Here is a 14,750-nt window from a genome sequence, read left to right as displayed (position 1 = left end):
ATATATTAGGTGATTTCAACTTTCCCAACATTAATTGAGATAGCCATAGTGTTAAGGGTTCAGTTGGAGTGGGTTTCTTCAAATGTATTCACGAGAACTTTATAGATCAATATGTGGAGGACCCAAAAAGGGACGGCTCAGTGCTGGACCTAATTCTGGGGAATGAAGCTAGACAGGTGGTTCAGGTACTGATGGGGGGACATTTTGGTGATAGCGATCACAACATGGTACAATTTCAGCTTGTTATAGATAAAGAAATAGGTCGCGAATCTCCGGCTGCGTTGGGTTCTCGCTTGAGCGCAACGCAGTCGGTAAATGCCGGTAAAGCCCTCCAGCGAGCCTCCCAACAGCATCCGCGCCTCCCGGGCATCTCTGACGCCCTGCGAAGCATCGTAATCGGAAACCCGCCTCAAATGGGCGGGACCGAATGACTCGCGGAAGTAGGTCGTAACCTACTAATGACCTACCTGCGCGGGATCCATGAGCCTCCCTCGATTCTCCGGCCTCCCCTGGGAGGTTGCAGCTGGGCACTGATCAGAGCTTGTCCACACAAACGTGGACCAAGCAGAACAGCACCTAGGGGTCTCCCAGGCCATCAGAGGCCCCTGGGTATCAGGGTTAGTGCAGGATGGCTTTGTGGTCCTCCCCCCTGGAACATGGGCACCTTGGCACTGCCCAGCTAGCACTGCCTAGGTGCCCGGATGCCACTGCCAAGCTGGCAGGAGAACTGCCTGGGTGCCAGTACACAAGTGCCCAAGTGCCAGGGTGGCACTGCCAAGGGCCAGGGGGCAAGGAGGGGGCCGTGCCCATAAAATTAGGGTGGAGGGGGGTTTGAAGGGTGGGAAAGTACATGGCAGGTTCAATGGGGTTTCAGGGAGGGAGGGGGTGCTGTAAGAGGGCTTGGAGGGGCCTGAAGAGCAGGGACCCCCAGGGACCCCATAGCAGGGTGTCCTCATTTGGGGGATGTGGTGTAGTGTCCATTAATGTGGGGGGGGGGGTGACATTGCCCATGGGTGGGGTGTGTCGGGGACCCACAAGCCCACTTAGAGATCAGAGCACCCTTTCAAAATGGCCACCTGATGAGTTCAGCTCCCAGTGCTAAACAGAATTCTAAGTGTAGCCTAAACAGATGAGAAAATCCCCAGGAAAAAGTGACTAAGTGTCGTTGAATAGCAGTGGGGAACTCCCTGGCAGAGCCGGTGGGAAACTCCCTAAAAACAACACGCCACAAATGAACTTAGAAATGTTTTGGGAGAATCGGGCCCTCCCTAGACAAGGTTCCAAAAAAAAAAAGGTTTTGGATTGAGGGAGAGTGGATTTTAGTAAAATGAGACAGGGTCTGCCCAAGGTAGACTGGGAAGAGTTATTTGTGGGTAAATCTACAGAAGCGCAGTGGCGGGCATTCAAAAAGAAATGGGGAGGGTACAGGCCCAACATGCTCCCTCTCGGGTGATAGGAAGAGATATTCAGGATACAATGAGAAGGAAAAGTGAGGCTTTTAGCAATCACAAGGGGAGCAAATCAGTGACAACATTATTGGAGTGCAGAATGTGCAGGATGAAGTTTAAGAAAGCAATTTGAAAATGAAAGAGGGATATGAGTAAGCTCTGGCTGGTAAAAGTAGGGAAAATCCCAATATTCCATAAGTATATCAATGGGAGAGGATAACCAAGGAAAGATTAGGCCCCATTAGGGACTGTTATATTATGATATGTAATATATATATATTGCTCTCTTAATCTAGCTGAGTTGTTGAATGATAGCTGTAATCTTCCAGTAACGATTAAGTAATTTATTGAGTAATATAAAATAATCAAGAGTTCTTTTTACTTCATCCTAAACTAGTAAAACAAATAAACTGTAGAATATTAACTATTAAATAAGCGTATATAAAACTCTGATAAACTAATAACTTCTTCTCTCTAGCTTTCTCACTTTTGTTCTCACTGCAATCCTGCCACACACTCCCCTAAAAAAGAGCGGGAAAATATTTATATAGGTCCTGATAGTGTGGCCATCTAGTGTTCATTTGCCTGGACTTGCTTAACATAGTCTGATCATGTATTATTTAATACAGAGATCGCTACAGGGTCCAATTGATGGGTAGAGCCAGAGAACATTCTCAGGGTGTTGAACGAATACTTTACATATCTGTCTTCACCCAAGAGTACCGGATGTAGATATGGAACTCAGGGAAAGAGGCTGTTGAGGTTCTTGAGCAAATTGACATAGAGAGTGACAACGTAATGGAGGCTTAAAAGTGGAAAAATCTTTAGGTCTGGATGAATTGTGTCCCAGGCTGCTGTGTGCGAGGCGAGGAAGGAGATTGCAGGGGCTCTGACCCAAATTGTTATTTCCTCCCTGGCCACAGGGTAGTGCCAGAGGACTGGAGAACAGTTAATGTGGTTCCCCTAGAAAAAGGGTTGGAGAGATAAGCCAGGGAACTACAGATCAGTTAGTAACATCAGTGGTAGGGAAACTATTGGAGAAAATTCTGACGGTGAGAATCTATCTCCATTCGGAGAGGGAAGATCTGATCAGGGATAGCCTGCATGGCTTTGTCAGAGGGAGGTGACCAGTTGTGTAGATGAGGGTAGTGCAGTTGATGTAGTTTAAGTGGATTTCAGCAAAGCCTTTGACAAGGTCCCACAAGGGAGATGTACAATAAAGTCAAACGCACATGGGATATAGGGCAATTTGATAAAGTGGATTTAAAATTGGGGCCTCACGGTAGCATGGTGGTTAGCATCAATGCTTCACAGCTCCAGGGTCCCAGTTCGATTCCCGGCTGGGTCACTGTCTGTGCGGAGTCTGCACGTCCTCCCCGTGTGCGCGTGGGTTTCCTCCGGGTGCTCCGGTTTCCTCCCACAGTCCAAAGATGTGCGGGTTAGGTGGATTGGCCATGCTAAATTGCCCGTAGTGTAAGGTTAATGGGGGGATTGTTGGGTTACGGGTATACCGGTTACGTGGGTTAAGTAGGGTGATCACTGCTCGGCACAACATCGAGGGCCGAAGGGCCTGTTCTGTGCTGTACTGTTCTATGTTCTATGTTCTATGTAAAATTGGCTTAGTTATAGGAGAGAGAGGGTGATGACAAGCGGCTGCTTTAGTTACTTGAAGCCAGTGTTCAGTGGCTTACCACAGGGATCCTTATTGGGTTGCCTATTATTCGTTATTTATATAAATGACATAGATGAATATGTGAGGGGTTGGATCAGTATGTTTGCAGATGACACAAAGATTGGGTGGGTGATTAACAGTGAGATTGAGTGTCTTGGGCTACAGGATGATATAGACAGGATGGTCAAATGGGCAAATAAGTTACAGATGGAATTTAACCCTGAAAAGTATGAGGTGCTGCACCTTGGAAGGGGTAATTTAACAAGGAATCATTCAAAAAACAGCATGACACTGGGAAATTCGAAGGAACAAAGGGACCTTGGAGTGTTTGTCTATTAATCTCTGAAGTCAAAAGGGCAGGTTAATAGGCTTGTGAAAAAGGCATATGCGGCACTTGTCTTTATTATCGAGGCATTGATTACAAAAGCAGGGAGGTCATGAGGAATTGAACAAACGAATGTGATATAAAAAAGGATAATTAGTTAGAATAATGTAGAGGATAGAGCCGGTCTGATGGTAGTGAGTTAGTAGGCAAAGAACAAAGCAATTGAGCGAAGCATGGCCAGAAAGGGGAAGGGGAGCCTCGTGCAGAGGATGGTGAAAAGAATGCTGGGTAACAAGAGGCCCAGGGTTGAGGAATGCGAAGTGAGCCAATCAGGATATATGGCCAGGTCAGGAGGTGTATAGGATGACCTATGGGAATCTTGTATGTGAAACCTGACGCCATTTGAATGATATGTATCAAGATCTCTTTGTCCTCGGACTCACTTGGTTCTGGGAGCTTCAAGAGGCTGTATGTGTTCTGAATCTCTATAGAGCGGGTCAGCCTTGCAAGTTGTTTAAAAATAAATAATACCATACCTACAGATCCCTCTCGAGTTTTATTGAGACCAGACTGACGGGTAAAGAACTTAATTTGTCAGTCATGTTGGAGTTGTATAGAGCTGGTGAGGCCAGAGCTGGGGCACTGTGCGCAATTCCAGTCATCACATTATAGAAAGGATGTGATTGCACTAGAGGGGTTGCAGAGAGATTCACCAAGATGACGCCTGGGATGAAACATTTAAGTTATGAAGAGAGATTGGATAGGTTTGTTATTTTTTTTGAAGCAGAGAAGACCAAAGGGTGACCTGAATATGATGAGCACATGGCACGTCATAACATTCAAGGCTATGGGCCAAGTGCTGGTAAATGGTTTTATGTAAGTAGGTCAGGTGTTTTTCATGTGTTGGCACAGAGTCAATGGGCTTCTTCTGCACAGGGACAGGTAGTATTGAGGAAGCAGGGGTCTGCAGAAGGATTTGGACAGACTAGGAGAGTGGCCAAAGAAATGGCAGATGGAATACAATGTGGAAACGTGTGAGGTTATGCACTTTGGTAAGAAGAATGGAGGCATTTTCGAAATGGGGTAAAGGCTTTGGAAATCAGAAGCACAAAAGGACTGGGAGTTGTAGTTTAAGATTCTCTTAAGGTTAATGTGCAGGTTGAGTCAGCAATTAAGAAGGCAAATGCAATGTTAGCATTCAGGTCGAGAGGGCTAGAATAAGGATTCATTGAACATGTCCATTATAGGGCAGCACGGTGGCCTAGTGGTTAGCACAACCGCCTCACAGCGCTGAGGTCCCAAGTTCGAACCTGGCTCTGGGTCACTGTCCGTGTGGAGTTTGCACATTCTCCCAGTGTCTGCGTGGGTTTCGCCCCCACAACCCAAAAATGTGCAGAGTAGGTGGATTGGCCACGCTAAATTGCCCCTTAATTGGAAAAAATAATTGGGTAATCTAAATTTATTTAAAAAAACATGTCCATTATCAGTGGAATTAACTGCCACGCAAATTTCTTATGGAACTCAATGGGGAATCCATTCGGGCCCAGAGCTTTCCCCGACTGCATTAAACCAATACAGTTCATAATCTCCTCAGGGCCCAGTGGGGATTCCAACTCGTCACTTCTTTCCTCCATCAGTAGGAAGGAGAACCCCTCTAAAATCTGCGTCATGGGCAAACTCTCCTCCGGGGCTCCGATCTATAAAGACTTCGATAAAAGGCTTCAAATGCAGCATTAACCTTCGATGGCCAGAAAGCAACTTCCAAGTCCCTACCTGCACAGTCTCACGGGAGGCAGTCTGCCGCCTAAGGTGTGCTAGTGGACGACTGGCATTCTCTCAATGTTCATAGAATGTCCCCTTCGAGCATTGCAGCTAGCTCACCGCTTGAGAGCAGTTCAAATTCCGCCTGCAAATTTTTCCTACTCGCCAGCAACTCCAGCTTGGGGGCAAGCGAATACTCACTGTCCACCTTTAGGATGGAATCCACCATGACTCTGCCACTCTACCCTTCCAATCCTTTCATTATGTGACTTGTAGGTAATGATTTCCCCCTAATGATCGCCTTAAGGGCCTCCCACAACACAGAATAATAGAATTTACAGTGCAGGAGGCCATTCGGCCCATCGAGTCTGCACCGGCTCTTGGAAAGAGCACCCTACCCAAGAGCATCCACACCTCCACCCTATCCTCATTAGTTAGTATCCCCACAGTAACCCCATCCAACACGAAGGGCAATTTTGGACACCAAGGGTAATTTAGCATCGCCAATCCATCTAACCTGCACATCTTTGGACTGTGGGAGGAAATCGGAGCACCCGGAAGAAAACCACGCAGACACAGGGAGAACGTGCAGACTCCGCACAGTGATCCAAGCAGGGAATCGAACCTGGGACCCTGGAGCTGTGAAGCAATTATGCTAACCACTATGCTGTCGTACTGCCCAGAAGGCGAGGTAGACCTGCTCTTTTTAAACATAATGTACTCCCCAATGGTGGATGATATGCCCTCTTAAAAATTTTTGTCTGCTAAGAACACCATGTTCAATCTCCACATCAGGCATTGGCTCTAACACCAGATCTACAAAATGTGGGGCATATTCTGAGATAACAATTTCCGAGTACTCCCACTCTTCACCCCTTGGAAGGAGAGACCTGCCCAACACAAAAGAATAAATCCAAGAATAAATCTGATGGACATGGGGGGGAAATCATTCCTTGACCCTCAATTGCAAAAAGAGACTTAGGTGTTGAATGGTCCAACTAAGGGTCCAAAACACAATGTAAAGTTTCCCTCCAAAAGTAATTGCTGCGAATCCAAGTCAAGAATAGAAGCCAGTAACGTATTAATAAATGACATACCAATCAAATTTGGAGCGTACACATTGGAGGGCTCCTCAGTGATCCTAGTTAAAGACCCACTAATAATCACATATCTCCTGTTCATGTCCGCCAAGATCTCAGCAGCCGAAAAAGAAAACCTTTTATGAATCAATACTGCAGCAGCCCCCCAATCCCCCAACACAACCCCCCCCCCCCCCACCCCACCCCCACAATTGAAACCCAAGTGGAATACATGCCCACCCATCCCTTCCGCAATGTTGTGTAGTCCCAGACCCACAAATGGGTCGTCTGCAGAAACACCACATCAGCCTTCAAACTTTTCAGGTGAGCAAATATCCTTGACGTTTTTACTGGGCCGTTCAACCCCCTTACATTTCACGTGACCAGCTGAATTGGGTGCCTTCCACTCAGCCCACCCCAAAACGAGAGTCAGTGATTTCCACCAAGAGGGACAATCCAGTAACTACTGAACAGTACAGGTACCTAACACTGCTGTGCGATAATCATGGTTTGAGCCGGGTAGCATGGATACTGTATACAGGAGGTGGAGGAAAGTGGGGCCGGTCAAGGTGAGGGGTCTGTATGTGGAGGAAGGGTTTGCCAGTCTGGAGTAACTAAGGGAGAGGGTAGAGCTGCCGAGGGGGAGTGAGTTCCGGTATCTTCAGGTTAGGGACTTTGCCCAAAAGGTCTGGAGGGGATTCCCTCGTTTGCCGAGATACACCTTGCTGGAGCAACTGCTGCTTCCGGATGTGGAATGGGAGGGAAGATTTGGGGATATATACAAGTGGCTGGGTGAGCAGGGAAGATTAAGCAGAAATGGGAAGCGGAATTGGGAGGGGAGATCAATTGGGGAGTACGGAGTGAGGAACAGCGTAGGATAAACGGGACCTCCTCCTGTGCAAGGATGAGCTTGATACAGTTTAAGGTGGTGCACAGCGTGCATATAACTCGGGCGAGAATGAGTGGGTTCGTTCAGGAGGTAACAGCTGGGTGAGATAGGTGTGGACGGGAACCAGCGAATCACGTGCACATGTTTTGGGGTTGCGAAAATTTGGGAAGATTCTGGGCAGGTGTGTTCGCAGTCTTAGCCAGGATAGGAAAGGAGGAGGTGGACTCGGATGCTTTGGTGGTTATATTTAGGGTTATCATAGAAGCCAGAGCTCATGGAGAGGAGGAAGACTGATGTCTTGGCCTTCGCTGCTGATGTCATCCCGGCGCATGCGCAGGGGAGGGGATCAATTCCGCCTCCGCCATGGTGAAAAGAGTGCCCCCACGGCACAGGCCCGCCCACCAATCGGTGGGCCCCGATCACGGTCCAGGCCACCGTGGGGGCACCCCCCCGGGGTCGGATCGCCCCATGCCCACCACCCCCAGGACCCCGGCGCCCGCCCGCACCGCCAATCCCGCCGGTCAGGTAGGTGTTTCGATTCCCGCCGGTGGGAGAGACTTAACAGCGGCGGGACTTTGGCCCATTGCGGGCCAGAGATTCGTCGGGGGGGGGCGCCGACCGGCGGGCGCATTGCCCGCCCCTAACGAATCTCCGGTGGCGGAGAATCCAGGACACGGCGGGGGGTCGGAGAATCCCGCCCCTAATTTCTAATGTTTATCAAAACAAATTTAAATCCCTGAAAACTAACTTTCTTTTCCTAATACCTAGAAACCTACAACAATAATTGGAATGAGTATTTCACCGGTCTAAAAGGTCAACAAATACCTTGCCCAATGCTAACAGAAAGATGGTTATGCATTCCTCTGGAATCTATCTTCTTGCAATTACAAATAGATACTTACTATTCCAAACACCAAGTGAAACCTCCTGCAAGGTGATTTTGCCCTCTTTGGACAAAATTGGTGGTTACTACAAAATTGCATCAGCAACATTACAGCACCACACTAGAACATTAGCTCAAGTCTGACCAGGCGACAAAATCCCCACAGAAAAATGGCAAGAGAACAGAATTTTTTTTTATTTTAAATTTATTCACGAGACATGGGCATTGCTGGCTGGCTCAGCATTTATTGCCCATCACTAATTACCCTCCAGAGAACATTTTAGAACCAACCACATTGCTGTGGATCGGTCACATGTAGGCCAGACTGGGTAAGCAGGACAGATTTCCTTCCCTAAAGGACATGAGTCATTAAAAACCAGATGGTTTTTTACGACAATCATTAAACTTTTTAAATTGCAGAACGTTTTTGTTTTTCTTTTAAATTGAATTCAAAGTTCACCACTTGCCATGGTGGGATTTGAACTCTGCCCCCCATCTTGCCTGGCTCACTGGATTACCAATCTGGTGACAATACCACTTCAACACCACCTCATCAGCATCAAATTTTGAACCATTCGTCAATGGGCGGCACTATAGCACAGTGGTTAGCACTGTTGCTTCACAGCACAGGGTCCCAGGTTCGATTCCGCCTTTAGTCGCTGCTGTGCGAAGTCTGAACCTTCTCCCAGTGTCTGCATGGGTTTCCTCCAGGTGCTCCGGTTTCCTCCCACAAGTCCCGAAAGAAGTGCTTGTTAGGTGAATTGGACAAGGAACAAAGAAAAGTACAGCACAGAAACAGGCCCTTCAGCCCTCCAAGCGTGTGACGACCATGCTGCCTGTCTAAACTAAAATCTTCTACACTTCCGGGGTCCGTATCCCTCTATTCCCATCCTATTCATGTATTTGTCAAGACGCCCCTTAAACGTCACTATTGTCCCTGCTTCCACCACCCCCTCCGGCAGCGAGTTTCAGGCACCCACTACCCTCTGTGTAAAAAAAACTTGCCTCGTACAACTCCTCTAAACCTTGCCCCTCACACTTTAAACCTATGCCCCCTAGTAATTGACCCCTTTACCCTGGGAAAAAGCCTCTGACTATCCACTGTCTATGCCCCTCATAATTTTGTAGACCTCTATCGAGTCGCCCCTCAACCTCCGACGTTCCAGTGAGAATAAACCGAGTTTATTCAACCTCTCCTCATAGCTAATGCCCTCCATACCAGGCAACATCCTGGTAAATCTCTTCTGCACCCTCTCCAAAGCCTTCACATCCTTGTGGTAGTGTGGCAACCAGAATTGAACACTATACTCAAGTGTGGCCTAACTAAATTCTATGCTGCTGCAACATGACTTGTCAATTTTTATACTCAATGCCCCGGCCAATGAAGGCAAGCATGCCATATGTCTTCTTGACTACCTTCTCCACCTGTGTTGCCCCTGTACACTTAGATCTCTCTGACTGTCAATACTCTTAAGGGTTCTACCATTCACTGTACATTCCCTACCTGTATTAGATCTTCCAAAATGCAATGCCTCATATTTGTCCAGATTAAACTCTATCTGCCATCTCTCCGCCCAAGTCTACAAACAATCTAAATCCTGCTGCATCCTCTGACAGTCTTCATTGCTATCAAATTCCACCAATCTTTGTGTCGTCTGCAAACTTACTAATCAGACCAGTTACATTTTCTTCCAAATCATTTATATATTCTACAACAGCAAAGGTCCCAGCACTGATACCTGCACAACACCACTAGTCACAGCCCTCCAATCAGTAAAGCATCCTTCCATTGCTACTCTCTGACTTCTATGAGCTAGCCAGCTCTGTATCCATCTTGCCAGCTCATCTCTGATTCCGTATGACTTCACCTTTTTTACCAGTCTACCATGAGGGACCAAGTCAAGGCCTTACTGAAGTCCACATAGACAACATCCACTGCCCTACCTGCATCAATCATCTTTGTGACTGCCTCGAAAAACTTTATCAAGTTAGCGAGACACGACCTCCCCTTCACAAAACCGTGCTGCCTCTCGCTAATATGTCCACTTGCTTCCAAATGGGAGTAGATCCTATCTCGAAGAATTCTCTCCAGTAGTTTCTCTGCCACTGACGTAAGGCTCACAGGCCTGTAGTTCCCTGGATTATCCTTGCTACTCTTCTTGAACAAAGGAACAACATTGGATATTCTCCAGTCCTCTGGGACGTTACCTAAAGACAGTGAGGATCCAAAGATTTCTGTCAAGGCCTCAGCAATTTCCTCTCTTGCCTCCTTCAGTATTCTGGGGTAGATCCCATCAGGCCCTGGGGATGGTAGCACAAGTGGATCGCACTGTGGCTTCACAGCGCCAGGGTCCCAGGTTTGATTCCCCTCTGGGTCACTGTCTGTGCAGAGTCTGCACATTCTCCCAGTGTCTGCGTGGGTTTCCTCCGGGTGCTCCGATTTCCTCCCACAGTCCAAAGATGTGCAGGCTAGGTGGATTGGCCATGATAAATTGCCCTTAGGTGACCAAAATGGTTAGGAGGGGTTATTGGTTTACAGGGATAGGATGGAAGTGAGGGCTTAAGTGGGTCAGTGCAGACTCGATGGGCCGAATGGCCTCCTTCTGCACTGTATGTTCTATGTTTTTATCCACCTTAATATTTTTCAAGACACCCAATAACTCGTCTTTTTGGATCTCACTGTGACCCAAGCTATCTACACACCCTTCTCCGGACTCAACAGCCACCAATTCCTTCTCTTTGGTGAATATGGATGCAAAGTACTCATTTAGCAACTCGCCCATATCCTCTGGCTCCACACATAGATTCCCTCTGCTGTCCTTCAGTGGGCCAACCCTTTCCCTGGCTACCCTCTTGTTGGTTAATCTACGTGTAAAAAGCCTTGGGATTTTCCTTAACCCTATTTGCCAATTACTTTTCATGACCTCTTTTAGCCTTCCTCACTCCTTGCTTAAGTTCCTTCCTACTTTCCTTATATTCCACACAAGTTTTGTCAATTCCCAGCCTTCTAGCCGTGACAAATGCCTCCTTTTTCTTTTTGACGAGGCCTCCAATATCTCTCGTTAGCCAGGGTTCCCGAAATTTGCCATATTTGTCCTTCTTCCTCACAGGAACATGCCTGAATTCCTTTCAACTGACATTTGAAAGCCTCCCACACGTCACATGTTAATTTACCCTCGAACATTCGCCCCCAATCTATGTTCTTCAGTTCCCGCCTAATACGGTTATAATTAACCCTCCCCCAATTTAGCACTTTCACCCTAGGACCACTCTTATCCTTGTCCCCCAGAACTTTAAAACTTACTGAATTGTGGTCACTGTTCCCGAAATGCTCCCCTACCACCTGGCTGGGCTCATTCCCCAACACCAGATTCAGTACAGCCCCCTCCCTGGTTGGACTATCTACATATTGTTTTAAGAAGCCCTCCTAGATGTTCCTTACAAACCCCACCAAGCCCATAGCACTAAGTGAGTCCCAGTCAATATTAGGGAAGTTAAAGTCTCCCATCACAACAACCCTGTTGCTTTTACTCCTTTCCAAAATCTGTCCACCTATTTGCACCTCTATCCCCCGCTGGCTGTTGGGGGGCCTGTAGTAAACCCCAACATTGTGTCTGCACCCTTCTTATTCCTGATCTCGACCCTATAGCCTCGCTGCCCTCTGAGGTGTACTCCCGCAGTACTGATGTGGAGATGCCGGCGTTGGGCTGGGGTGAGCACAGTAAGAAGTCTTACAACACCAGGTTAAAGTCCAACAGGTTTGTTACAAACAGTAGCTTTCGGAGCACTGCTCCTTCCTCCCACAGTACAGCTGCGATATTCTCCCTAACCAGTCGCGGAACTCCTCCATCCCTTTTACATCCCCCTCTATTCCGCCTGAAACATCTAAATCCTGGAACGTTTAGCTGCCAATACTGTCCTTCCCTCAACCAGGTCTCTGTAATGGCAACAACATCATAGTTCCAAGTACTTAGCCAAGCTGTAAGTTCATCTGCCTTAACTGTTATACTTCTTGCATTAAAACATGTGCATTTCAGGCCACCACTCCTGCTATTTTCAGCAACATCTCCCTGTCTGCTCTTCCTCAAAGCCAAACTGGTCCTATTCCCTAGTTCACCCTCAATTTTTTAACCTACGACCTATTGCCCCAGTACCCACCCCCTGCCACACTAGTTTAAACCCTCCTGTGTGACACTCGGAAACCACGCGGCCAGGTTATTTATGCTTCTCTTGTTTAGATGCAACCCGTCCTTCTTGTACAGGTCATCCCTGACCGGAAAAGCTCCCAGTGGTCCCGATAACTGAAACCCTCCCTCCTACACCAGCTGTTTAGCCACATGTTTAGCTGCTCTATCTTCCTAATTCTAGCCTAACTGGCACGTGGCACAGGGAGATAACAACCCTAGAGGTCCTGTCTTTTAACTTTATGCCTAGCTCCCTGAACTCCTGCTGCAGGACCTCATCCCCCTCCCTGCCTATGTCGTCAGTACCAATATGTACCACAACCTTTGCCTGTTTGCCCTCCCCCTTCAGGATGCCCGCTACCCGTTCTGAGACATCCTGGACCCTGGCACCAGGAAGGCAACATACCATCCTGGAGTCTCTTTCACGTCCACAGAAGTGCCTATCTGTGCCCCTGACTATAGAGTCCCCTATGACTATTGCTCTTCTGTGCTTTGACCCTCCCTGATGAACATCAGAGCCAGCCACGGTGCCACTGCTCTAGCTGCTGCCGTTTTCCCCTGATAGGCTATCCCCCCCAACAGTATCCAAAGGGGTATACCTGTTCGAGAGGGGTCAACCACAGGGGATTCCTGCACTCACTGCCTGCTCCTTCTGGTGGTCACCCATCTCTCTGCCGCACCTTGGGTGTGACCACATCTCTATAACTGCTATCTATGATACTTTCCGCCACCTGCATGCATCCACCTGCTGAATTCTGGACATTCTGGATTCTCCCTCTGTGTACCTGAACAGGTGCCGGAATGTGGCGACAAGGGGCTTTTCACAATAACTTCATTGCAGTGTTAATGTAAGCCTACTTGTGACAATGAAAGATTCTTAAAATTATATGAACAAACAATCATTATTTGACTTGTGGGTACAGGTCAATTTTTAATTCAAATTTATAACAAAGAATATTCATGCAATATTAACACATCATTAACATTGTAATTTTGAATAATGACATAAAATCTCTAAACGTAGAATCCTTGCAGTGAAGGAGGCCACTGGGGCCATCGAGACTGCACCAAACCTCCAAAAAAAACACCCTAACCAGGCCCAGTCCCCTGCACTATTCCCATAACCGCACCTAACCCTCATATCTTTGGACACAAAGGGGCAATTTAACATAACCAATCCACCTAACCTGCACATCTTTAGACTGTGGGAAGAACCCCGGAGCACCCAGGAGGAAATCCATGCTGACACAGGGAGAACGTGCAAACTCCACACAGAATTGAACCCGTAACCCTGGAGCTCTAAGGCAGCTGTGCTAACCACTGTGCCACCATGCCGGTAAATAGTATACACATATATCCAATTCTTGTCTCTTTATCAATTCATTTTTAAAATCAAAACATATTGATGTTTATAATCAATTGCTGCAAGAATAATCAGCAATCTCCATTAGGCTCCTTAAGATCACTAGATTACATTTTTTTATTTTTAAAGGCATACCCTGCCAAAACTGCTCCTACATTTGCTATTAACCATTCTGGAGAGTTGAATCCCAGGATGCCAACTCCATGGAAACGTTCGAGACCAAGCTGTCAACACAAAACAGATACTTTACTACCTAATTCTCTTCAAAATGTCATATAATCACAACAATTTTATACCCTTCAAAATAATTGGTTATAAAGCGCTTTAGACCAACCCAAGGTCACGAATTAGCACTATTCAAATACATGTCTTTCTTTAAAATTATGTAAAAATATACTGGTAAATTTCTATAATAAATTAATATAGATGTGTGCTTAAGAAACCTGTTAAATTTGCAAGTGTATTTTTTTATCATTGCAGCCAAAATGCATTAATCCCAAGAATAACGGTTCACTTCTTCTTTCATCAAGAATTCAGCTTACTGGGAAAGAACTGATGATTAAAAACAGAAAATCCATGCACTTTTCCTCTATAAACTAAGCATCTTACACTCAGAGCATTATGTTAAAACAGAGAAAGGTGCTTGCCTTAAGAAAGCTTTTTGCTGCTTTTCTGCATTCGCCGTAATATTCTGCAAAGGTCAGCGTTTCCCATTGATTTGTCTGCTTAAAACCTATAGCAACATGGTCACCACATTGGTTTACTGTCTCCTGGAACATCTGAGCAACTGTTAAGGGTGACACCCCACCACAACAGGTTTCCTCCATTCGGAGCTTAACAGCACCATTCTTCTGTGTGGTCCACAAGTTAGTTGCAGGAGCGAGTTTAATAGAAAATGATTTATTACCTGAAGTAAACAAACAAGGACACATAAACAAAAGTCTATTCTGAAGAAGCAATATTTCACCTTATGGGACTTGAGCAGTCCGTCTTTTCCAGACAACTAACACAGATGACTTCTTGCACATCTTTTATGTTATTCACGAAACAGTGTTCCATTGCCTAATGTGCAAGCATAACTGGATACTGTAACCAAGATGGGCCTTGAAGACAGCCAATCTCAGCACTTGGCAGCCTGTGGCCCTA

General features: G+C 46.7%; 1 protein-coding gene across 2 annotated transcripts in view; it reads right to left on the bottom strand.

Annotated features, from left to right (window-relative positions):
* LOC119962748 (long-chain-fatty-acid--CoA ligase ACSBG2-like) overlaps positions 1-14,750 on the bottom strand; it is a 211,018-nt gene that overhangs the window by 126,653 nt on the left and 69,615 nt on the right. For both annotated transcript variants that reach the window (XM_038790762.1, XM_038790763.1), the window contains exons 4-5: positions 14,252-14,511; positions 13,740-13,828 (exon numbers count right to left, since the gene is read on the bottom strand). In XM_038790762.1, the coding sequence (XP_038646690.1) occupies positions 13,740-13,828; positions 14,252-14,511 (349 nt within the window). The remainder of the gene's footprint in view (positions 1-13,739; positions 13,829-14,251; positions 14,512-14,750) is intronic.

This window comes from Scyliorhinus canicula, chromosome 3, assembly GCF_902713615.1.
Source record: "Scyliorhinus canicula chromosome 3, sScyCan1.1, whole genome shotgun sequence".
Taxonomy (NCBI): domain Eukaryota; kingdom Metazoa; phylum Chordata; class Chondrichthyes; order Carcharhiniformes; family Scyliorhinidae; genus Scyliorhinus; species Scyliorhinus canicula.
The sequence above is the reverse complement of the archived record's forward strand: the minus strand, read 5'-3'. Positions and strand labels throughout refer to the sequence as shown.